Source organism: Carassius auratus, chromosome 28 (genome assembly GCF_003368295.1).
Source record: "Carassius auratus strain Wakin chromosome 28, ASM336829v1, whole genome shotgun sequence".
In the NCBI taxonomy this organism is placed as follows: Eukaryota; Metazoa; Chordata; class Actinopteri; order Cypriniformes; family Cyprinidae; genus Carassius; species Carassius auratus.
In genome coordinates this window covers 22,606,885-22,631,210 of record NC_039270.1, presented here as the reverse complement: position 1 = coordinate 22,631,210, position 24,326 = coordinate 22,606,885, and the positions used below count along the sequence as shown (strand labels likewise).

At 37.8% G+C, this 24,326-nt stretch overlaps 3 protein-coding genes across 4 annotated transcripts; all 3 read left to right on the top strand.

Annotated features, from left to right (window-relative positions):
- Positions 1 to 3,034: 3,034 nt before the first annotated feature.
- Positions 3,035 to 5,623, top strand: LOC113047216 (ferritin, middle subunit-like). 2 transcript variants are annotated; one of them, XM_026208554.1, is made up of 4 exons: positions 3,035 to 3,112; positions 4,943 to 5,089; positions 5,210 to 5,335; positions 5,463 to 5,623. In XM_026208554.1, the coding sequence occupies exons 1-4, from the start codon at positions 3,050 to 3,052 to the stop codon at positions 5,619 to 5,621; spliced, it is 495 nt and encodes a 164-aa protein (XP_026064339.1). In that variant the 5' UTR covers positions 3,035 to 3,049; the 3' UTR covers positions 5,622 to 5,623. The 2 variants fall into 2 exon arrangements, with proteins under 2 accessions (XP_026064339.1, XP_026064338.1); XM_026208553.1 differs by lacking the exon at positions 3,035 to 3,112 and adding an exon at positions 4,378 to 4,611.
- Positions 5,624 to 13,481: 7,858 nt separating this feature from the next.
- Positions 13,482 to 15,039, top strand: LOC113047214 (ferritin, middle subunit-like). Its single transcript, XM_026208549.1, has 4 exons — positions 13,482 to 13,742; positions 14,122 to 14,268; positions 14,397 to 14,522; positions 14,650 to 15,039. Exons 1-4 carry the CDS (start codon positions 13,638 to 13,640, stop codon positions 14,806 to 14,808), a joined length of 537 nt encoding a protein of 178 aa, XP_026064334.1. The 5' UTR covers positions 13,482 to 13,637; the 3' UTR covers positions 14,809 to 15,039.
- An 844-nt stretch (positions 15,040 to 15,883) lies between these two features.
- LOC113047203 (synaptotagmin-2-like) lies at positions 15,884 to 21,248 on the top strand. The gene is made up of 10 exons (XM_026208529.1): positions 15,884 to 16,064; positions 17,684 to 17,850; positions 18,701 to 18,715; positions 18,896 to 19,068; positions 19,239 to 19,328; positions 19,486 to 19,653; positions 19,823 to 19,990; positions 20,097 to 20,214; positions 20,449 to 20,582; positions 20,862 to 21,248. The coding sequence occupies exons 2-10, from the start codon at positions 17,694 to 17,696 to the stop codon at positions 21,069 to 21,071; spliced, it is 1,233 nt and encodes a 410-aa protein (XP_026064314.1). The 5' UTR covers positions 15,884 to 16,064; positions 17,684 to 17,693; the 3' UTR covers positions 21,072 to 21,248.
- Positions 21,249 to 24,326: the final 3,078 nt, after the last annotated feature.

The following is a 24,326-nucleotide window of genomic DNA, read 5'->3' as shown; positions in this document are numbered from 1 at the left end:
TAAGAAGGGAGAGGTTATTATGTGAGTTTAGGAGAGCATAAGTCTAAGTGGACGTCCATGACATGTGGAGTCCCACAAGGGTCAATTCTTGCACCGCTCTTGTTTAGACTGTATATGCTCCCACTAAGTCAAATAATTAGAAATAACCAAATTGCCTACCACAGCTATGCTGATGATGTCCAGATTTACCTAGCCTTATCTCCAAATGACATCAGCCCAATTGACTCCTTCTGCCTATTGTAACGGATATGCAGATCATCGATTCATGTGTTTTAATTCAGATTTTCCAAATGAAACTCTTTTTGCACCAAGTGTCTGGCCTGGCGCCAGCCTGGCTGGACTTAAATTATTTACGATGCCCATGCGAGCTTCAAAGAAGAAATGAAAATCCCCAACCACATTCCAACACTGGAGACAAAGGAAACCTTTCGTATAAGTTCCTTACTTTCATTTTATTATTAATATGTATTTTAATTATGTTTATGGATTGCATAAAATGGTTAATCCTTGTTATGTGAAGAGTATAAGTTGCAAGCTCATACTTTAGGAAATGTCTCTCCTCACTTTAACCTTCTCAAAGAGAGCCATGTTTCTGCAACCCCCACTTTTGCAGGTTGTAAAAGTTTACGACCACACAGGACAGGAGAGAAGCCAAATCACTGGCTTCTTTTGAACAATGCATTCTATGGAATGTATTCATTAACTTTCTGTTTTTATGTTTTATAAATGTATTACGTATTCCCTTTTGATACATTTAGATATTTCCCAACATCTGCAGTGTTATCATGTGTTAAGCAAATTTTTAAATGTGTAATTCGATCTAAAAATTAGATCTTTGATCATATATATATTATGTTTAGTCTTGTTCTAATCGTCATGCTCTGACAGACCCATTTATCTAGAGCAAAGTAATGAAATATGTATGTTACCTGAATTACAAACTTGCTAGAATAATCCCTGGAATTTGGACAAGCCCTAGATCTCCAGGGGGGGGGGGCTGTCTTCACAGAGACAAAGGAACTTTTCCCTCCGTTTCAGATCACGGACTTTCATTGGCTGTTTACGCGAAAAAGGGGCGTGAACTATTTCAAGCTATAAGAATTGACCAAACAAGGTCCACTCGCGCTTCTTCCTCTTCTTCTCGTTCTTGGTCCTCGGACACGCTGCTCTCCTGTGCGACCCTCCGCGCGGCCTCGCGCCGCGCTCATAGCGCAAGCCCCCCCCTCAGCACAGGGGCTGAGAGAAAAAGCCATTTTAATGGCTCCTTTAGAGAGCTTTCGTTTTGTTCGTTTCTTTTCTTTACTAAGTTGATTCAACTATTCGCCTCTCCACGCAAGGAAGACGAATTCTGGGACATTGTTTGTTGAACCTTTCAAATACCGCGCGAGGACAGAACAAAGGACCACGTGCTCCACGCTCACGCAAAGATCCAGCGAAGCGTGCACGCGCGTCACATGGCCTCCGGCACACGCCACGCACATTGGACATTTTTGCAAGTATCACTTTCTCTATGGAGATTTAAATGCTGCTTTAAATTGTTGCTATGATCTGATTTGTTGTTGGCTTCTAAAAGTTACTGACTATGATTTTCATACCTGAGCTCCTTATGTGAGCTCATTCTATTTTCTCTCTCTCTCTCTCTCTCTCTCTCTCTCTCTTTTATTTGGATTCGTTATGTATTGTATAAAGCTTACTGTTTGTATTGTCGTACGCATATTTACTCTGTGTGATTTGTAGTTTGATGTATTACTAGTTTAATTATTAAAAACCCATATACTGACGATTGGCTTGGACTCCACCCCACTCACATTACGAGTCACTGAGATGTCTGATCTATAGCTACAAGCTCTAAATTTAGAAACTAAATTTATCATAAGGATAGGATAATATTTTCATGGCCAGAGAATACTTTTCCTTGAATTATAAGGCGTGATAACTTTATTGAAAATTGATAGGTCTACAGTGGTTTGCTGGACATACCACGGTTTGATTTGCAGTAATTTACAGTAAGAGATATCACAATAATTGATATGAAGAATGTAATATTGACATATTAATGAGTAAGTTACAGTGCCCTGTGATTATTTATTGTTATAGGCAATTGAGCTATTTTTCATAATCAATCAAATTTAATGTAACTGTCATCTGAGATAAATTAATCATATTCCTGATTAATTATTCAAATTCCCTATATATCATTTGAGTTAATTACTATGTAAAACTCATTGTTGTTACACTATGTACTGGTGAAATTAATAGTTGGATGTGCCAAAACTTTCTTCAGTTAAACAAGGAAAAAACTGAACTAATTGCATTTGGAAACAAAGATGAAGTTTTCAAGGTGAATGCATACCTTGACACTAGAGGTCTAACAACTAACGACAGATCTTAGTTTCAGTAGTCATGTCAAAGCAGTAACTAAATCAGCATACTATAATCTAAAAAACATTGCAAGAATTAGATGTTTTGTTTCCAGTTAAGACTTGGAGAAACTTATTCATGCCTTTATCACCGAACAGGGTGGACTATTGTAATGGGCTCCTCACCGGCCTTCCCAAAAAGACCATTACACAGCTGCAGCTCATCCAGAACGCTGCTGCCAGGATTCTGACTAGAACCAGAAAATCTGAGCATTTCACACCAGTCCTCAGGTCCTTACACTGGCTTCCAGTTACATTTTGGATTGATTTTAAAGTAATTTTACTCATCTATAAATCACTCAATGTCCCTGTCCTCTTTCCTCCTAGAAACCACACACACACACACACACACACTCACACTCACACACTCACACACTCACACACTCACATACACATACCTAGTAAAGAACGAAGCTGTGTAATTGAAGTGACTGGATAGGACTGTTCTTACCAACACCTCCACTGGTCTCAAGCCAGCCACCTGCATATCCCTCTCAAAACTCCTTTACAATAGACCCAAACAGAGAAGAAAATAACGTTTTTTATTTCCTTTCAGGAATGAGGCAGGCTGATCAGGTTACAAATACACACATCTTCCATGAGAGACAGAATCACAGAGACGCAGCTCCATGTCAGCTCTTGGGAGTTTGCGGTTGTTGCTGCTGACACCGAGTGAGCTTTGGGAATTTCTGGTAACTACAAAACTGCTTCGTAATTGTGACTTCGCTTCACTGTACTTTTCTGATCAGTCAGGTTTTTAAAGATGGTTTCAAAGAGGAAAAAGACATTAAATCAAAAGTGGAATAGTAGCCTATGTTATTTCAGGATTGTCCCATGATATTTGCCATATTATACACAGGCTACTATTAATATATTGTTACCAGCTTCCTAAATGCAACCTGGAACTTTTCGTTTTCCTTCCAATGAACATAAGAAAATTACTCCAGGAAAGTTAATTGGCCTAGTTGTTCTATCAAAAAGGTTTAATATTAAATTATCACATGACAATCAGTTATAAGAAATTACCTCTAGCTTATGCTTGATAATGCTGTGACTTTTTACTAACAGCAAAAAAATCACAGCAATACTGTAATACTAACTGTATTTTATTCAGTTACTGAAAGATGGTGAATGACAATCAGTGATCAGAAATTATCTCTAGCCTATGCTTGAAAGATGCCTATGCGTTTATATAGCTAATGGTAATTAGTTTATATAGCCTATATATGCTAAATTCAATATGCCTGTGACTGGCATGTAGCTTGGAGAAAGGATGAATATATATATGAATAGGATAACGACCAGACACAGGAACAGTTTCTTCCCTCAGGCAATCCATCTTATGAACAGCTGATAATAACTGTGGAACACACTACACTATTTATATTTATATATACATACACACATACTTAGCATACACTTAAATTTTTTGCACATAATATACCTGTACATACATACATAATGCAATATACCTGCCATACATTGTCAATTTGTATATTGCCGTTCCTTACCTACCTATATGTTTTTTTTTATATATATATTTTTGTTCTGTCACTGTCATTATGTTGCACTGCGGAGCTTCTGTCACGAAAACAAATTCCTCGTATGTGTGAACATACCTGGCAATAAAGCTCATTCTGATTCTGATATATATAGCCTATATATATACACACACACTCACACACACACACACACGCGCACACACACACACACACACATGCTTGTAAAACATGCTTGTAATTGTGACTAGACCTGCTGGACTTACTATGCTATTAATAATGAAACGGAAAATACTATCTATAACTTGATCTTGTCTTCGTTATCTAACCTGACACAGCGGAAAGTCTCGTCACCTCGTTACTCAGCTCGTTCTTTGATTGGCTGGTTTTTAGTTTCACTGACGCATCATTCGCTGATCGTATATAAGATGAACGCGCTCCTTCAGTTCACTCACAGCTTCAGGAAGATCTGAAGAGGTTCTTGCTTCAACAGTGATTGAACGGAACTTCGTGCTCTCCAGAAATTATTTAAACCTATTTAAGCGTATTTATTTTGTACTGACATTTTGATAATAAAACCCGCCGGAATGGAGACTTCTCAGATTCGCCAGAACTATGACCGCGACTGCGAGGCTCTGATCAACAAGATGATCAACTTGGAGCTTTACGCTTCCTACATTTACACTTCAATGGTATGCGTCTATAGATTTCTTATGTTCTCATTTTTACAAGATATATCTTTTGTTGTGTGGTGAAAAGTTTTCTCTCCTTCAATTAAATATATATTTTTTATATAACCTATATAATGCATAAAAAAAGTATCAAGGATATCATACCTGTAGAAATATGTTCTTTTTCTATGTTGGTTTCTTAAAATTTCTTGCCTCACAAACCACTTTGTTATGGGGTCAAGGACAGAGAAGCAAGTGTTAGGTCAACTCCCACAATGCTATCCTTAACTGTTGATCTGCTTAAATTTCAAACAAAGGTTTGAATAAAAAAAAAAAAATTTGTTTTGTTCAGGCTTTCTACTTCAAACGGGATGATGTCGCATTTCCTGGTTTTGCCAAGTTCTTCAAGAAGAACAGCGAGGAGGAGCGCGAACATGCTGAGAAGTTCATGGAGTTCCAGAACAAGAGAGGGGGACGCATCATGCTTCAGGACATCAAGGTGCTTTGATATTATTTTGAACTAAAACTTTAATACTATTGTTATTGCTATAAACTGACATCATGCCTATTTGTAAGGGACTGTTGAATTATTGCTCTTAATGTTTGTGTCTCTCTTCAGAAACCTGATCGTGATATGTGGGGCAATGGACTGATTGCTATGCAGTGCGCTCTTCAGCTGGAGAAGAACATCAACCAGGCTCTGCTGGATCTGCATAAGGTCGCCTCTGAGAAGGGAGACCCTCATGTGAGTGACCCTCATTGTTGAAGTCGAGACTCTAAATCTGCCTGCATATACATGTCTCTTTAAAGCAGTTTCATTCAGTCCTGAGAATTTAGCATCCTAACATCTCCTATATTGTCTTGTCCAACAGCTGTGTGACTTCCTGGAGACACACTACCTGAATGAGCAGGTTGAGGCCATCAAGAAACTTGGTGACCACATCACCAACCTTTCCAAGATGGATGCTGGCAACAACAGGATGGCAGAGTACCTGTTTGACAAGCACACCCTGGATGGAGGCAGCAGCTAAATGATGCCCTCAGATCATCTACATGCTACAAAGCCACCAGCCATATATCAAGCAAGATATTCTTATCACAGCTCTTGTTTAAAATGTTAAAGTTTGATAAGTTTAACATTTTTAAGTTTCATTATGTCCCCATTAGACAATTTAGTTTTGCTCTCTTTATTACTTGTTATAGCCAAGCCATTGCTTTTCTGTTGAATGTGAACTAATTGATTTTAACATGGTGAGTTTGATGAATAAACATTTTTGGCTGGATTCACTTGTTGTTATTTTTAAAATGGTGAGACCTGGTCTGTGTGCACCTTTTAAGAAACAAATGTGGACTTTTGATGGTTATGGCCCAAGTGAAAAGACACATGTACAAAATGTAGGTTACATGTTGTAATAAATGTCAATTAACAAGGAAAATATTAAAGTTTTTTAAAGGTTTAAAAATAAAAATAATTACATCTTAACATGTTTGTTGTAAACAAGAAATCAAATTTCTAGTTTCTGTCATGCTTTTGATGGTGTAAGTCAGTTTTCAAATGAAGTATTGCTTCATGTATTTAATATTTGGAAACATAATGTGACAGAAATGATTGTGGTTTAGACTAATTTAATGGCTTACACATATCCTGGAAAAGTGATCATGGTTACTAACGTACTTGCATCTTCCATGATGAGAGAGAAAATGCTGAGTCACAGAGACACAGCTCCATGCAGCTCTTGGGAGTTTGCAGTTGTTGCAGCCGAGAGAATGTGCTTTCACAGGCAATGTCTAGTACAACACTGCTTAGTCAACATGTTTTGCTCCTCCTGAAGAAGACACGCTTGACTGATAACTCATGTTTCTAAAGGCAGTTATCAGGAAGAAAATGACCTATATATATAGCATTCACATCTGTGCTATGTATTTATTATTTATAAGTGCACTATACAATAAATATATAACTTACTATACAATAAGCTGTTTTCCAGTTATTGTAGATTAGTTCCAACTTTATTTTCACTATGTAGAGTACAAGTACAGAACCAATGAAATGCAGTTAGTATCTAATCAAAGGTGAAAAAAAAAACAGTATATAATTAAATAAAGATTATTTGTATATACATGATGCTTTATGAAATATAGTGCAAGTTATGAGGTAGGAGGGCAGAAACCAGCTCAATGCAAATAGCTGTACATTCAGCACAGGGCACCAGGAAAGTATAAAGAGAATGTGCATTATATAGTGAGGTACGTAAATACTATATGTTTATATATGACCAATAACCATAACAGTGCAAGCGGCATCCAGAGGCAGAAATGTGCAGAATAACATAGTGAATAATAAGAACATTGTGAGTGAGGAGTGTACACAGGTTATTGTCCAGTACACTTTTGTGTGTGTGTGTGTGTGTGTGTGTGTGTTTGTGTGTTAAGCATTAGGTGGTCAACCTAGGATGTAGTGTTCAACACCTGAGATTGGCGTTCAATAGGCTAACCGCTGAGGGAAAGAAACTGTTCCTGAGTCTGGTGGTGTTACAGCGAAGACTCCTATAACGTCTCCCCAATAGGAGAGGACTGAACAGTCTGTGACTGGAGTGAGAGGAGTCTTTGATGATGCTTCTCACTCTCTCTAGGCAGCGTTTGTGGTAGACGTCTTTGATGGAGGGTGGCCCAACCCCATGCATTGGGCAGTTTACACCACCCGCTGGAGGGCTTGTTGGTCCGACACCAGATTTGCCATACCACACTGTGATGAAGTTTGATCTGATGATACATTCAACCATTCATTCATCATACTATAGTATAGAACTCATTCTAATTCTAATTCTATTGTTTTTCTCATAGTCTAGCTCTCAAAGAATAAACATACTCTTGTTTGGTAATCATTATGATCAGATTAATAGAGTTGTATTTTGATGCTGATCTTATGTTTCTGACCCATGCTATTAGCATAAGATACATCTAAAAATAATATAATGTTACATTTAATTCAAGTAATGTTAATGAAAACAAGATGCTATGGGCCAAACAACACTGCACCCCATTAACTTATAGATCATGACCATTAAAAATTATCTTCTTTTGTGTTCCATAGAAGAAAGTAAAAAACACTCAAGTCTAGAATGACAATCAGGATCAGTAAATAATGACAGATTTTGCATTTTTGGATGAACGATTCCTTTAAAATCTGTTTACAATAAGTTTAATAAAAAGACTGCAATCAATATTATATGACAGATACTATTATTATATGGAGAGACAAGTTTGATATACAGTCATTACGCATATGAGGATAATTGGGACAATGTGGATAAATCTATATTTTTCCTGAGAGACCCTATAGGGCTTATACTGACCACAGAAAGTTATTTTTACAAAGGACGGGGAATGTTATCAACATTATAATGTACTGGGGCATCAGGACACAAAAAGTCGAGAGGATGTGCTCCTGTACTGACCTTATTAATACCTCTTCCAACAGCAGTCTCAGTGTCCCTATAAGAATGTCAACCATCCTGGTTGCATGAAGCATGAAGCCAGAATGGATTAGGAAAAGCAGATCGAGCGGAGGACCACCACAACTGAGCAGACGGGTCCAAAGATCACCACGGATGAGCAGAAGACCACCAGAGCAGGACAGAAGACCACAGGGCTGGAGCAGAAGGAGCAGGAGACCACCAGACCAGCGTGGACGGAGCAGAAGACCAGAGCGGGACAGAAGACCACCATGGCAGAACTGAAAGAGCAGAAACTCACGGCAAAGACTAAGACCTAGGGAGTGCATTCATGGGCTCCCTGGTGACAGTTCAACAGCTCACAGCTCACTAACTATAACTGGCAAGATAGATGGTTCAAAATCAGATACCCTAGATAAAACAGGACAGGCAGACAGTTTAAACTCAAGGTCATCGACTGAAACAACATTGGCAGACATTTCAGTGAGTAAACTGGCAGACAATTCACATTCAGACTCATTCGCTGAAAAAGGGCAGACAGATAGATCAAAATTAAACTCATTGATTCAAGTGGGATAGACATACTGCTCACTAAAGGTCTCTTTGACAATAATGGGTTTAACAGGGCATACATAAACTTCATTTAAGGTTTCTATGGCCATGATGGGCAGTGATGAGGGTTCCTGAACAGCTCTTGTAGTCGCTTCGGAAAAGTCAGGAAGTTTACAGACAGCTTCTTTGGCTGGATCGGTAAAGGACGAAAGTTCATAGAAAGTCTCTGCGGCTAGGTTGAGACAGGGCAATGGTTCACAGGTAGCCTGATTGATCATAACAAGACAGATTAAATGTTCAGAAATGGCCTCCATACCTGTGACAGGACAGGCAGAGAGATAGCAAATGGCCTCCATAGCCGTGACAGGACAGGGAGAGAGTTAACAGGTGGATAACAATGACATCTTTGGAGATTCTGCAGTGTTTGCCACCACCTCTGAAGGTTCTACAGTAGTACCATCAGGAAACGGGGAGTTCATTAACATTCACCTTATTTGGACAGGTTTAGCATTTATCAATGGTTCCTTTGACCATGACATGACAGGCTGAAAGTGCATTGCTTGGCGCCACCACCGCACAAGGAGAAGAAGTGAGTGTCAACACCTCAGGAGGTTCTGCAGCATGGGCCACCACCTCTGGAGAAATCACCATGGCTGCCACAGATTCTAAAGTTTCAGTGGTGGTGTATGCAATCCAAATACACCATTAGGCGATCCCCATTGTGGGAAGCAATACCAAAAGGGGAATGTTTGTTCAGGAACTGGAGGGCTTGAGAGTGATGGTTTAGGGATATCAGCTGCACATGCTGACATCATTGGTGGGTCCTCCATGCTATACACCAGTCTGGGATACTGAAGAACAGTGCTTGAGGATCTGGGTGCAACAGACAGGAAGTGACAGGACTCTGAGCGAACAGATGTGATGTGACTTGACTCTGGATGATCTACTGTAATGTGACATGACTCTGGATAATCATCTGTGATATGACGTGACTCTGGATGATCAGATGGTAAATGGTAAATGGACTGCATTTATATAGCGCTTTTGACAGACCACATGGCCATCCAAATCGCTTTACAATTTGCCTCACATTCACCCACTCACGCACTCATCAGCTGTGACGTGGCGAGGCTCTGGAGGATCAGCTGAGACGTGACTGGACTCATGATGATCAGTGACTTGACTTGATTCATCAAGATCAACTGTGACTTCACTTGAACCATAAGGATCAACTGTGACTTGAATGGACTCAGAAAGATAAACTGTGACTTGACTATCAGCTGTGACTTGAATGTATTCAGGAAGATCAAATGTGACTTGACTCAACTCATGAAGATCATCTTTGAGTTGAATGTACTCAGGAATATCAACTGTGGCTTGGCTTAACTCATGAAGTTCAGCTTTGAGTTGACTTGACTAAGGATTGGAAGATGTGACATAACGGAGCACTGTTGTGTCCAGCATTTTTATGAGCATGCTCTAATGCAACTGCCATTACACAAGTGAGTGCAGGGTCGAGTTCCTCCGTGACATGCACAGTGAACAATAAACCAAAAGTCAACAAAGCATAAATTCATAAATTCAAAAATTGAACGAGAGTTGAACGGGGACCCTCATGGATTAAACGTGATTTGAGTGGTTCATTTACTCCATCACAGAAGAAGTTCATCAATACACAGTCTATGAATTCGGAATAACACACAATGTCCAGATTCTCTTGAATATAGCCTTCAAATGGTCATGTGCCCTGCTTTAGGGCTAATTACAGTTTTGCAATGTCCATACTTGGCCAATGTCCATATATCAAGCTGCTGGATCCTCGTGAGGCCAAGTATTACAGAGACTGAGACGAGAGGTGTGCAGATCCATTTGCAAAGCCTTACTCTTAAACAGGTCAAAACAGGTGAGGGTCAGACAATGGCACACAGGTATATTGAGGGCAAGACAAGAGTGATCCAAAGTAGGCATGGTCGATCGGCGGCTAAAAGTAACCAGAGGGCTGGACAAGATGCACTGTAAAAAATAAGTGTAATTTTAACTGTAAAATTTTGTAAAAACGCTACGGAAAAAAACTGATAATAGGTTAACAGTAAGTTCCCGTACTATATACAGGGAAAAACTGTAAAAGATCTAACAAAGCATTTAATGTAAATTTACAGTAAAATTCTGTTAATTATACAGCTTTTAGAAGTAAAAAAAGAACAAATCAATGTATAATTTACAGTCTAAAACTGTAAACTGATATTCCCAGAATTCCCTGCGTGTTTGAAAGTATTTTGTTTAAATAATCATGTTTTTAAATAGTTCTTGTTATCAGTTATGTACATTTGAGCTTTATGTTACATCTTCTGTTGCTTAATGAAAGTTTTTTGCATTATTTAAGTATCACGTGTGTTACCATGATGGTGTTTTGTGTTTCCATAAATGTGCACCTTCTATATGTTAATATATACTTCTGCTTGTGGTGAAGCTACTTGTGATGAGCTTTGATACTTCATGTGGCTTTCTCTTATACAGTACCATCTTTATTATTATGGTGGTTGTCAGTATTTTCAAGGTACAAAACAGATTTAATTTTGTGTGTTGTTGAATTTACTGGTTTATATTCACATTTTCTTGTTTGTAAATTACAGCTTTATATTGTAAAATTAACAGTTTTTGACGTAAATGTGTTTACAGTTTTCTGTATTTTTACAAAATTATTCTGGCAACCACAGCTGCCAAAAAGTTTTTGTAAAAACAACAAGACATTTTTTACAGTGTGGGTAATCCAACAACATGAGCAATATTCCAGACAAGGTGCAAACACAGTCTGAGACAGCAAGACAAAGGGTATTTCCAAAAGAGGTTATAAACTTCAGGGCAGGCAGAGATCAGACAAAACGAAATAACAGGTAAGAATCACGACACTGGTAATCAGGCTAAGAACAAGACGCAGATGCAGAGAAACTCCTCCTTTGTGTCATGACCACTCCTCTAGTCCCAGCTGGCCCGCTTTGGCCCAAGGTTTTCGTCGGGCCAAAAAACCTTGGCCGTTGGGCCCAGGGCCCACTCTAGGTTATTTGGTGCCCAAGGCGATAGAGCCCTCCCCCCGGAAAAAACAACTCCACAGTTACTCCATAGTTATTCATTTTTTATTTTAAATGTTCACACAACAACTCTTTAAAAGCAACAAGCTGAAGGATACAGGAGAAAACAATAGAGAAGCATTAAGATCTCACCTCAAGGACAAACAGTTATAGTGTTTTCGCGTGTGCGCAGCTTTCATAATATGATACATACATTTAATTAACTTTTTTTTCCTTATAATTCTGCAATTTTGCGCCCTGTCCAGCAGATGGCGCCCCAGGCGACAACCTGTGTCACCTGTCGGCAAAGCCGGCCCTGGTTGGGCCCAAGAAGGCCCCGACGAGGCACGATCAAGCCCCGGAAGTGACAGTGGAAATGCGACTGGCCCTGGCACGTACTAGCATGCCCGCTTTTAGCCCGACAGTGGAAACGCGGCTATTGTTGCATTGGTAATGTTGTCCAGGGTGATTCTAACAGTCTGTGTGTGAGTCAATATAATAGAAGGGTGACCTCTGGTGGCAAGTGGACAGAAGTTCATGGACAGGATTTGTGACAGTTACATTGACTGAAAAATCACTGAAAGAACACTGTAAAATTAAGGTAACTTCATTACAGGCAGCACAAGCAAAATAGGCTTCAGTAAAACTATCAATGGTGCACGTTTTCAGTGAGCAGAAAAACAATAGTTTCTAAGAGTTTTATAACATTGGAAATATTTGTAACGATAGACCCAAACACACAAACAATTTTTCAAATTAAACATAATATAGTTTTCTACAACAATCCGATGGTTTGACTTAACCTACTGTAGCAAGCTGATCAGGTTACAAATACACACATCTTCCATGAGAGACAGAATGCTGAGTCACAGAGACGCAGCTCCATGTCAGCTCTTGGGAGTTTGCGGTTGTTGCTGCTGACACCGAGTGAGCTTTGGGAATTTCTGGTAGCTACAAAACTGCTTAGTAATTGTGACTTCGCTTCACTGTACTTTTCTGATCAGTCAGGTATCTAAAGATGGTTACAAAGAGGAGAAAGGAATCAAATCCATAGTGAAATAGTTGCTTGTTATTTCAGGATTGTCCCATGATATTTGCCATATTATACCCAGGCTACTATTAATATAGTGTTAGCACCTTCCTAAATGCAACCTGGAACTTTTCGTTTTCCTTCCAATAAAAATGAGAAAATTACTCGTGGAAAATTAATTGGCCTAGTTGTTCTATCAAAAAGGTTTAATATTAAAATATCACATGATCACACCATCTTTTTTACTAACTGTAAAAGAATCACAGTAATACTAAATCACAGTAATACTGTAATACTAACTGCATTTTATTCAGTTACTAAAAGATGGTGAATGACAATCAATTATCAGAAATTACCTGTAGCCTATGCTTGATAATGCTTTGACCTTTTTCTTACGGCTATGTATGTGCATTAAAAGTTGTTTATATAGCTAATGGTAATTAGTTAACATAGCCTATATATGCTAAATTCAATATGTCTGTGACTGGCATGTAGCTTGGAAAAAGGATAAATATATATGAATAGGCTATATATGAACACTTCATCAGTTACATTTCAGAGTGCAAAACATGCTTGTAATTGTGACTAGTGAACGTGCTGGACTTACTATGCTATTCATAATGAAAGCAGAAAAGACCTTTAAAAAACTATTAATTAAACTTGATCTTGTCTCCGTTATCTAACCTTACACAGCGGAAAGTCTCGTCACCTCGTTACTCAGCTCGTTCTTTGATTGGCTGGTTTTTAGTTTCACTGACGCATCATTCGCTGATCGTATATAAGATGAACGCGCTCCTTCAGTTCACTCACAGCTTCAGGAAGATCTGAAGAGGTTCTTGCTTCAACAGTGATTGAACGGAACTTCGTGCTCTCGAGAAATTATTTAAACCTATTTAAGCGTATTTATTTTGTACTGACATTTTGATAATAAAACCCGCCGGAATGGAGACTTCTCAGATTCGCCAGAACTACGACCGCGACTGCGAGGCTCTGATCAACAAGATGATCAACTTGGAGCTTTACGCTGGATACACCTACACCTCCATGGTGAGTGTTTCTTCTTGGTGTTTATCACTTTGCTAAATCGTTACATGGCAGGTTTTTTTTCTCTATTGATTATTTTTTTTTACGTTTCTTGACTAAACGTAGGCTATTCACTTCTATCAAACATTCGATAAAATGTTCTAAAGAATTAAAAAGACAAGACAATTGTATAGATATTTTATAAAGCCCTTATAAATAACGCAAATGCAATGAGCAGGAGCTATGCATCAGTATTATGGGATCATCCAAGGCTGTTTACAGTTTTTAGGGGTGACTGCTGATCCGCATTCTTGTTCTGTGATCTGTTACTTTGACTTTGAAACATTGTTCCTTAAGACATATAGTTGCAGCCTTTCTTATTCCTTTATTTGATTTTGTTCAGGCTTTCTACTTCAAACGGGATGATGTCGCTCTTCCTGGTTTTGCCAAGTTCTTCAAGAAGAACAGCGAGGAGGAGCGCGAACATGCTGAGAAGTTCATGGAGTTCCAGAACAAGAGAGGGGGACGCATCATGCTTCAGGACATCAAGGTGCTTTGATAGTATTTTGAACTAAAACTTTAATACTATTGTTATTGCTATAAACTGACATCATCCCTATTTGTAAGGACTGTTGAATTAGAGGGGATCTTGCTCTTAATGTTTGTGTCTCTCTTCAGAAACCTGATCGTGATATGTGGGGCAATGGACTGATTGCTATGCAGTGCGCTCTTCAGCTGGAGAAGAACGTCAACCAGGCTCTGCTGGATCTGCATAAGGTCGCCTCTGAGAAGGGAGACCCTCATGTGAGTGACCCTCATTGTTGAAGTCGAGACTCTAAATCTGCCTGCATATACATGTCTCTTTAAAGCAGTTTCATTCAGTCCTGAGAATTTAGCATCCTAACATCTCCTATATTGTCTTGTCCAACAGCTGTGTGACTTCCTGGAGACTCACTACCTGAATGAGCAGGTTGAGGCCATCAAGAAACTTGGTGACCACATCACCAACCTTTCCAAGATGGATGCTGGCAACAACAGGATGGCGGAGTACCTGTTTGACAAGCACACCCTGGATGAAGGCAGCAGCTAAATGATGCCCTCAGATCATATTAATACATGAATGAATAGAAATACTATTCTCTTAAATATGTTCTTATCAAACAGCTCTTGTGCAAAATGTTGAAGTCCAACGGGTTGAAAGGTTAACATCAAGTACATTTTCCATTACTATTAAAAAAATGCAGCGTTACTGTTTTGAATAGCCATCCTGTGATTCTCATCAAGCAATACTTTCCTGTTGAACATGCAATGATTGACCTGGTGAATTTAAATAAAAAATTCTAAACTGCATAACCTTGTCTTTTATTTAAAATGGCAGGATGCCATTGGCACCAATAGCCTCATGGTTAGTGTGTTGGCAGACACTGCAACTGCGCTCATGGTGACCCGAGTTTGATTCTCCTCATCTTGAGGTCCTTTGCTGACCCTGCTTCCCTCTCTCCACCCAATGCTTTCCTATCATCACTTTAATGTAATGATTACTCATCTCCATCCTGTTAGGAAGATGTCGGTCACTGGCACAACTACACATTAGTATTTGATGAAATCTAATGTGCAACCTTATATTATAAAGTGCTACAGAGAGTAAATACAAAATACTTACAGATTTTTCGTGGTCTGCTAAATGAACAGATCGAAATATTCACATGAATTTCCACGGCACTACAGGTGTAGGCTAGCATTTAATTTTACCACACGAGGGTGCTGTTGTCTACATATGTCTAATAATCGCACATTGATCATAAAAAACTGAAGGACCAAGGCCAGTTATGGTTCATAAAATGTTTTTTTTTTCTCAATATATATCAATAGTCGTCGGCGATTTGGGAAGACTTGTCCTCATTTCATAACCAATACACAAGGTTTAGGATACAGCCTCTGTATGCTATTTCAATCATGCCTATTAGCAGTGCCACAGGGTATAATCCGATTCAGAGGGGTCACTGAACGAAGATTATATAGCAAATTAGAATTGGTTAAACAGCATACAGGAGATTATATGGGACACTTGTAACCTGATAAACGGGCATACGAGATGGATGAAATAAGATTGTCACATGAGGAAATTTAGGGCACATAGCTGTGAACAGCAGGGAGAGCATGATTAATCCAAGTGAAAGAGGGTTTGGCGCTTCAAATGCGCTTTGGGGTGAGAGAGGGACAGATGATAAAGTGGACGACAAGAGTAAGTTAGAGCAGTGTGTGAGAAGGCTGCTGCTTAACTGTGCTCTCTATATAAAGCACAGGTTTCTATCTATTTAAGAGAGATCTGTAGAACATCATCAGGTAAGTTTGATTACTGTGTGTTTTACTGGTTCCAATTAATTATAGAAATATCACACTGTCTTGGAATCGACAGACATGTTAAGCAGTATCATTTAAAATGATTTTAAACATAATTTTATGATAATTATATAGTAGCATTTGCAATTTAATAGAACAATATTAATTTAAAATATACATATATTTGTAACTACTTAAAAGAAGTTTCACGATATTTTGATTAGCAATTTTCACTAAATTCATGAAGACTATAGGCTGCAACACAGTCCACAGACAAGCTAAACGAACAAAGACCATTCACTTCAAATTTCATGTAATTATAAATTAAAACTCCTTAGAAGTGACGTTAATAAACAACACACCTTTAGGTTTATTATTATTATTATTATTATTATTATTATTATTATTATTATTATTATTATTATTATTATTATTATTATTATTATTTTGGACAACTGTGTCCGAAATAAATAAATAAATAAATAAATAGAAAAATTTGACTGGATGAGATTTAGGTAATCCGAAAATACAGCAGTTCTACCGGCTGGTGGACAAATAACGATGAAGGGGAGTGGCCTTCTTTAGCCAGATTAATTCAATCACAAATTATACTTTATGAACTATAAGATTACGCACTTTCCAGGTAACTGCTGTCTATGGAAAGGATGAGAAGAGAAGAAATGACTCTTTTGCACACGTTATATAATGACTGTTATAAACATTTAATTCCCTTTTCTCGTTCAAAAACGAATGTAGAAAACTTTTAAATACGTTGGAAGCTAAACTATACTGTGTATATACTTTGCAAATGTCAGAATACCAAATATGAAAATCATCAGAGAACTGCTAGGCCTACAAGAATGAAATAGACTCCTTCCCTAGATATCATACCTAAATTAAAATTAATTAATTAATTAATAAAAAAAGGTTAGCTAAAGGTTATATATATATATATATATATATATATATATATATATATATATATATATATATATATATATATATATATATATAATGCATACATGAGTTAATTATGATAACCCAGCAAGGTCAATAGAGAAAATGAAGAATTCCATCTTTTTAACTGTGTCTCAGAAAAAGGTTTTATGTTTATTGTCTTTCATCACTGTGGTCAGTCTTTGTGGCTGACATAAATTCATCATCATAAAGTCTTGTCATAAATCCAACCATGACTTTTCTGCTCAATATATTCTTATACACAAAAGAGCAGAGGCTACTGAAGTCTTTAGTTTTACATAGCAGTCTGGTGACAAGATGCGTAGGCTTAAGTGTGAAAGTGAGGCAGTAAGGGGAGGGCTCTGTTCCTAATTTACTTAAACCCAAGGATTTTAGGATTAGCTTTGGCAATTAATCTCGTTACGCATCTGCTGAGAGTGACAAGAGGTCAGTTCAACAGAGTATTGAAGGATTAATAACAGACATGCTGAGCTCAAGCATCAGAGTTTACTCTGTCAAAAGTCACGCCAGACACACACAGGACAGAGATGGGGAGGGAAAGAGAGAGACAGTGTGGGCTTGAGAATGATCTAGGCACGGGATGGGATTTGGGGCATTTAGTTCATGTCATGTCAGGACAATAACGGTCTGTTTTATGTCTGTAGCTGATCAGCCATGCGATTGGTCAACATGCAGCATCGTGTGCGGAGGGCAACAGAATCAGAGGAGGAGCCCAAACCTGCTCCACCTCCTTTACCTCCTCCCTCTCACCACTCCCACAACTTCATAAATATGAAGAACAAGTTTTTCAATGATCTTAGCCATCTACCTAGTAAGTAATAATTCTATGTCAATACACCACACTTGACTAATCTTACTCCAGCAAGCCACCATCGTTGTAAGACATGAGTATTCAGTTGAATGTAGGTTCTGATGTCGGTGATGATGTCAGGACAACACTGAATGCTAATGTCAGTGTGAAGCAGAATTATGACATTGATATTATAATGCTTTTAAGTCATGGTATCATCTCATGCTAAAATCATATTGACGTCAAACAGTTGTGAAGTGTGATACCCAAATGTAACATTTGTTCAATGTGATAATTTAAAAGGTATAGCTCACACACTCAACCTCATGTTGTTACACACTTGTGTGACCTCTTTTCTTCTGTTGAGAAGATATCATAAAAAGAATATTGGCAGCCAAACACTTTCTGGTCCACTTTGACTTCCATAGTATGGACCAAAAAAAAAAAAAAAAACTATGTAAGTCAATAGGGACCAGAAACCATCTTCCGAATATCTTATTTTGTGTCAGAAGAAAGAAACTTATATAGGTTTTGAAAAACTTGAGGGCGAGTAAATGATGACAGAATTTTCATGTTTGAATTTCATTCCTTTAACATCCACACAATTTTAAATGTAGAGTGTCATTAGACATTGACAATTTGTTGGTTTAGTCATGGTATTAATTAACAAAAATTGAACAGCTCTCCAATGTTAATCTTTAGCCAAAATTTACATCTGTCCATTGCCTGTCTGGTGCCAGTCATTCATATTTTGTCATATTATCATTACAAAACACAAATTACCATCAGTCTTTGTGTGTGTGATCAGTTAATTCCTCCATTTTTTTCATTTCCATGTACATCCTTCATGTTTTATCTGTTCCATCAACAGACCCCAAGATCAAAAGTAAGTTCCAATGTTCCAAAGTCTTTTTCTGTCAGCCCTTCATCCACCTATACATCTACTAATTCATTTAGCAGAAAATGTGTAATTGGTTGAAATTATGTATATTTTTTACTAACAGAAAATACATTCGATTTTTTTGACTTTAATGAGACTAACTTAATTTCTTTCTCCGCTGTACAGTGCCCATGTGGGCCATTGGTGCCATAGTTATGGTCATGGTTGCATTGTTTGGCTGCTTTGCTTTCTGTATCTATAAGAAGTGTTTGGGAGGGAAGAAAAAAGCTAAAAAAGTCAGAGAGAGGAAGGGAGGACGAAGAAGGATGAAAAAGGAAGGAGAGGAAGAAGCAGGCGAGGTAGGAGAGTCTGAAAGTATATAGCATAGTGTTCAGAGAGAATTAAGCTCTTTCAGACCTCGACTGGCCAATTATTGATTTTTATCTAAGCATCAAAAAGAAAAGAGATAATGTTTGGCTTAAAGTTTTGCTTAAGAATTTTAAATATATTATATATTGCCCATACTTAGGAACAACCTAAAGAAGGAGAGGGCGAGGGAGAGAAAGAATATTATGGCAAGCTGGAGTACACTCTGGACTATAACTTCACCGACAATCAGGTTAGTTGAGAGCAGATGTGCCTTATCTTCATCATGATTGTGAGTTAATTATAAAAAATTAAAAAATTACACAAAAAGAAGTGCTCTTCTAAAAATGTGTGACTAGCTGCTTGATTTTGAACACCTGACCCACAACCTTTTCTTCAATAACCTTCAGCTCATTGTTGGTGTCTTGCAAGCCCAAGACCTTCCTGCCATGGATATTGGTGGAACATCTGACCCCTATGTCAAAGTTTACATGCTACCAGACAAGAAGAAAAAGTTTGAAACCAAGGTCCAGCGCAAGAATCTGTGTCCTGTTTTCAATGAGACTTTCATATTTAAGGTATTGCATTTACATTTTCATAAACCTATAAAAAAATTTGGGGGGGGGGATTACCCTAAAGAAAATTTGTCATACTCTTAACTGCTTAATTTCACAGTAGAACAAGTGCACCATGTCTTTTTTTGGTTCAAACAGACATTCATGCAGCATGATTTTTTTCTGTTTCTAGATCCCCTTTAATGATCTAGCAGGACAGACTCTGGTCCTGCAGGTGTTTGACTTTGACCGCTTTGGTAAACATGATGTAATTGGAGAGATCAAAATCCCCATGAACAGCGTTGACCTGGCCCAGCCCATACATGAATGGAAAGACCTGGTCGGAGGAGAGAAAGAGGAAGTAAGGCTTTCCATCAGGCTGTTTCCTTTTCTTTCTTTTTTTATCAGCTTGCATAATCTGTTTTTTTATGCTTTCAAACTTAACACTCTCTCTTCTTCCACAACAGCAAGAAAAGTTAGGTGACATCTGTATCTCCCTGCGCTATGTGCCCACGTCTGGTAAACTGACCGTCTGTATCATGGAGGCCAAGAACCTGAAGAAGATGGACGTGGGTGGTTTATCAGGTTAGTGTGGAATAGTGTTAGTTTGTTACAGATACAATTCCTTTCTGTTGTACTGGATATTACATTGAAATGATTCTCTACACATCAAATGTGACTTTATTTTAATATAATTCGATTTTTTTACTTTGAATTATCTAGGCTTTTCTGTGTAAATGTGGTGCTAAGCTGCATTTCATGTCTTTATCCATATAACAATGCCTCTATCTTACTTTTCTCTTTACTTTTCTGTTTTAGATCCTTTTGTGAAAGTGGTTTTGCAACACAATGGAAAGCGTATCAAGAAGAAGAAGACGACAGTTAAGCAGAACACACTGAACCCCTACTTCAATGAAAGCTTCAGCTTTGAAATCCCCTTCGCTCAGATTCAGGTAAACATGTTTGGAACACATTTCCATGATTACTTGGATATCTAATAATTTAGTATATTACAGTATATTTTAGTCTTTCTACTTCAGAATTTTACATTTAATTCAGTGTTGCTTTCCGTTTCTCATCTGTGCATTTTGACTGTGTCTGGTAACAAAATAAATCTGGGTTTTTTCGTTTTTAAAAATAATATGTTGGCAATGGAAAAGTTTGATGAGAAAGAAGAAAGTGGATTAAATGCATATTGACCTATTTTTCTCTGTTCCTCTGCCTTCCTGTAGAAGATCCAGGTGTTGATCACAGTCTATGACTATGATAAATTGGGAAGCAATGATCCAATTGGGAAGTGCTGGATTGGGTTTGGCGCTAGTGGGGTGGGACTGCGCCACTGGTCAGACATGCTGGCCAATCCCAGACGACCTGTGGCTCAGTGGCACACCCTTCAGCCTGAAGAGGAAGTAGATGCTGCCCTTAAAGCACCCATCCGCTAAATATCTTATCCTCCCCTCAACTAAACGTTTTCACACATCTGGCAAAACATCATTTAAAATGTATCCATACTTTCACTGAGGAGTTTCTGTCTGTTACATGATTGTTCAACACCCTGTACCCTTCTTTACTATGAAACAAAGGAGGAGTAACTTTTATAAATGTTATTATGAATATTATGTTTATCTGGATTGTGTTTCTTATTTAAATGTGTCTGTATGATGGGGATAATAAGTTTGTGTGTTTTGTTTGAAAGTGTTGAATGTATGTCTCTGTCCATCACTGAATGAGAACTGTTCTGATTTGCTTCGTCTTTTTTCTGGGATCAAAGATGACTATAAACACAACAACTGGATACATAATCACAGATTTTAAGATGTCTTTTTTTTTTCCTACAAATGTGACCCTGGACCAAAAAACCAGTCATGATTTGCACGGGTATATTTGCAGCAATAGCCAAAAAAACATTGTATGGGACAAATTTATTGATTTTTCTTTTTTTGGCAAAAAATAATTAGGATATTAATTAAAGTTCATGTTCCATGAAGATATTTTGTAAATTGCCTTCCATAAAAATATAATTTTTTAAAAAAATTTTTTTATAAGTGATATGCATTGCTTGCTTAGAACCTAATTTCAACAACTTTAAAGACTATTTTCTTAATATTAGATTTTTCTTTTTTTATTGCTCCCTCAGATTCCAGATGTCAAATAATTGTATCTCTGCCAAATATTGTCCTATACTAAAACAACCATACATCAATGGAAAGCTTATTTATTCAGCTTTCATATAATGTAGCAGTCTAGTGACTGGTTTTGTGGTTCAGGGTCACAAATAGACATATAATAGTTGTAAAATGGTTGGGGGTAAAAATGTATTATTTGTTGATAATAGCCTATTTCATAAAAATGATTTATCAACATGGCAGCCATTATTGTATGTAAGCATATCTACCAAAAGCAATTGTCTGATTGAGTTCAGTAGTATTTAGAGCTGTCCAGTTGTAGGTTGAATCCTGGATTAATCTTGAGCCTTTTTTGGCAGTGTTTAAGTGAACTGCTGGACTAAGCCATAACCTACATATGAGCAGGGAATTAGAGCTGGTGAAGGGAGGTAGTGCAGAGAACATGGAGGAGAAAGAACAGACAAAGTCATACAGAGTGAAAGAGAGAGCTTGGGGAAGGTTGGGCAGACAGAGAGACATCATTTTAAATAATAAATAAGTTAACTGGTTGAATATGAATTGATAGAAAACTAGAAAAACAGATTAAAACATGCCAAGATGCAAGTCGGTGCATTGCAAAGCTAGCAAAAATGATAGCGAATGACCATGACTGCATCCAAAATTTAAGATATTAACATAAAGGCCTAAAAAAAGTTTTTGTTCTAGATTACTACTGTAATGAAAAACATTCTTAACAGTGTTAATCTATATTAGCGTGACATCTAGCAAATTTGTGACTGTCTGTCATGCTACAACACTGTCACTTTGAGAGCTAGCATAATGCTTTTCAGCTCGGTTTCTCAAAGGCTCTTTATGTAGATTGTATACATGCTCGGTCACGCAGCAATAACATTGTAGATGCAGCAATCACATTTAGATAAAGATTTAAGACTACTTAACAGCAGGAGGCGTAGTGTTAACATGAAGTTTTGTTAGTCTCCTAATTTATTATAAACAAACATGCGCTGATGGCCACCAGATGGTGGTTGCAGATCAGCAATATAACTAATGTCAATCTTTCTAATATATAGCCTACATTCCCTGGCTTGAATGAGTGCAAAATTCCTAATATAATAAATCAGACTTTAGACTGTGAAAGCATTTTCCTTCAGATGAGGCAAGAAACCTGACTGACATTCTGTTTTCATGAATTATCCGCTTCAATTACGAGTTTGACTTTTTTTCCCTTTTTTTCAAAGGTGGTAGTCCATTCTGATGGCTGGTAGGCCGTTGTGAAAAACTAGAGAGCTGCTGGAGCTATTTTTTCCCGCCCAACAGGAGGTGATCATTCCTTGACTTGTGCGGCTCCAAAAGTCTTAGTATAATGATGCAGACTTCAGACTGTAAAAAGAAGCAACTTTTTGATGAAGCATAATACTGGCCCCTGTGAAAAGGAGCATTGTTCAGTTGAGGCATTAAACTGGCCTCCTGACATTCTGTTGTCAATAATTCTCCACCTTAATCATGACCTCATAGTTTAAGGTTTTAGCGCATCCTGATGGCCTTATTGGAGCTTGTCAGGATGTGCTACCCCCTCTATTAGACCAGCTTTATTAAGTCTCAGACTATATTACTATTAAATTATTATACTTTCTGTGGGATACCTATAATTTCACTGCTGAAGCCGCCTCTTCTCTTAACCCACCCAGCTAACCACAAAACCTGTCATTGACCTTAAAGGTGATAATACACAGGGCAATTTTTTGAGCAATGATGTTGCCCTATGTATCATAACCTTAATAACCTTTATCTTAACCCACTTCAGTACAGCAGTAAAAGTGTACAACATGAACACAATAAGTACATTGTACTTTACTAAAACCCTAATATTAAGTGTTACCAATTTAATTACATTTAGAATAAAGAATCACGAGTGCACGTAAGCTTTTGCGTTGAGGGGTCTGGAAGCTGTGACATCACCGTGAGGAAAAAACATCATCCAAAACAAACCATGGCTAACAGTCAGATTCAGCCATATATTTATGATCCAGAATCAGATCCCGAGGCTGAAATTGAACAAGACCAGCAGCAACAATGACTACAGCAGGACGTCTCTATGTGGTATGTATTGAAACTATATATTTGCTTAGCGGTTTTGGAAAATGACTAAGTTCCACTTTATGTCGTCTTTTTTTTTTCTTTAAAGGTGTACATGTGGGAAGTGCAGTTTGATGGCAACATCGCATGTTGTTTACTTGATGTGCTTACGCGCCGATAGTTAAGTTAACAACACAGAGATATTTGAAGCAGTTTTACTCACCGCCTGCGGTTCCAACACACGATCTTGACCCTTTTTCGTTGGGACTGCATCATCCATAAGAAATAAACGATATGCAAATCCATCGTCAAACTGGGCCTTGTTTGTAAAACAAGCATCTTCGAAACGCAGGGAACAAACACAAACACTTGCACAACTCCGTGAATGCTCTGTAAAAATAAACTCCATCCACTGGTCCCTTAATGCTGTTTTTTTTTTTTTTTTTTTTGGTAATCTGTGCAGGGTTGTCTTGCCCTGGCAACCAAAAACACTCC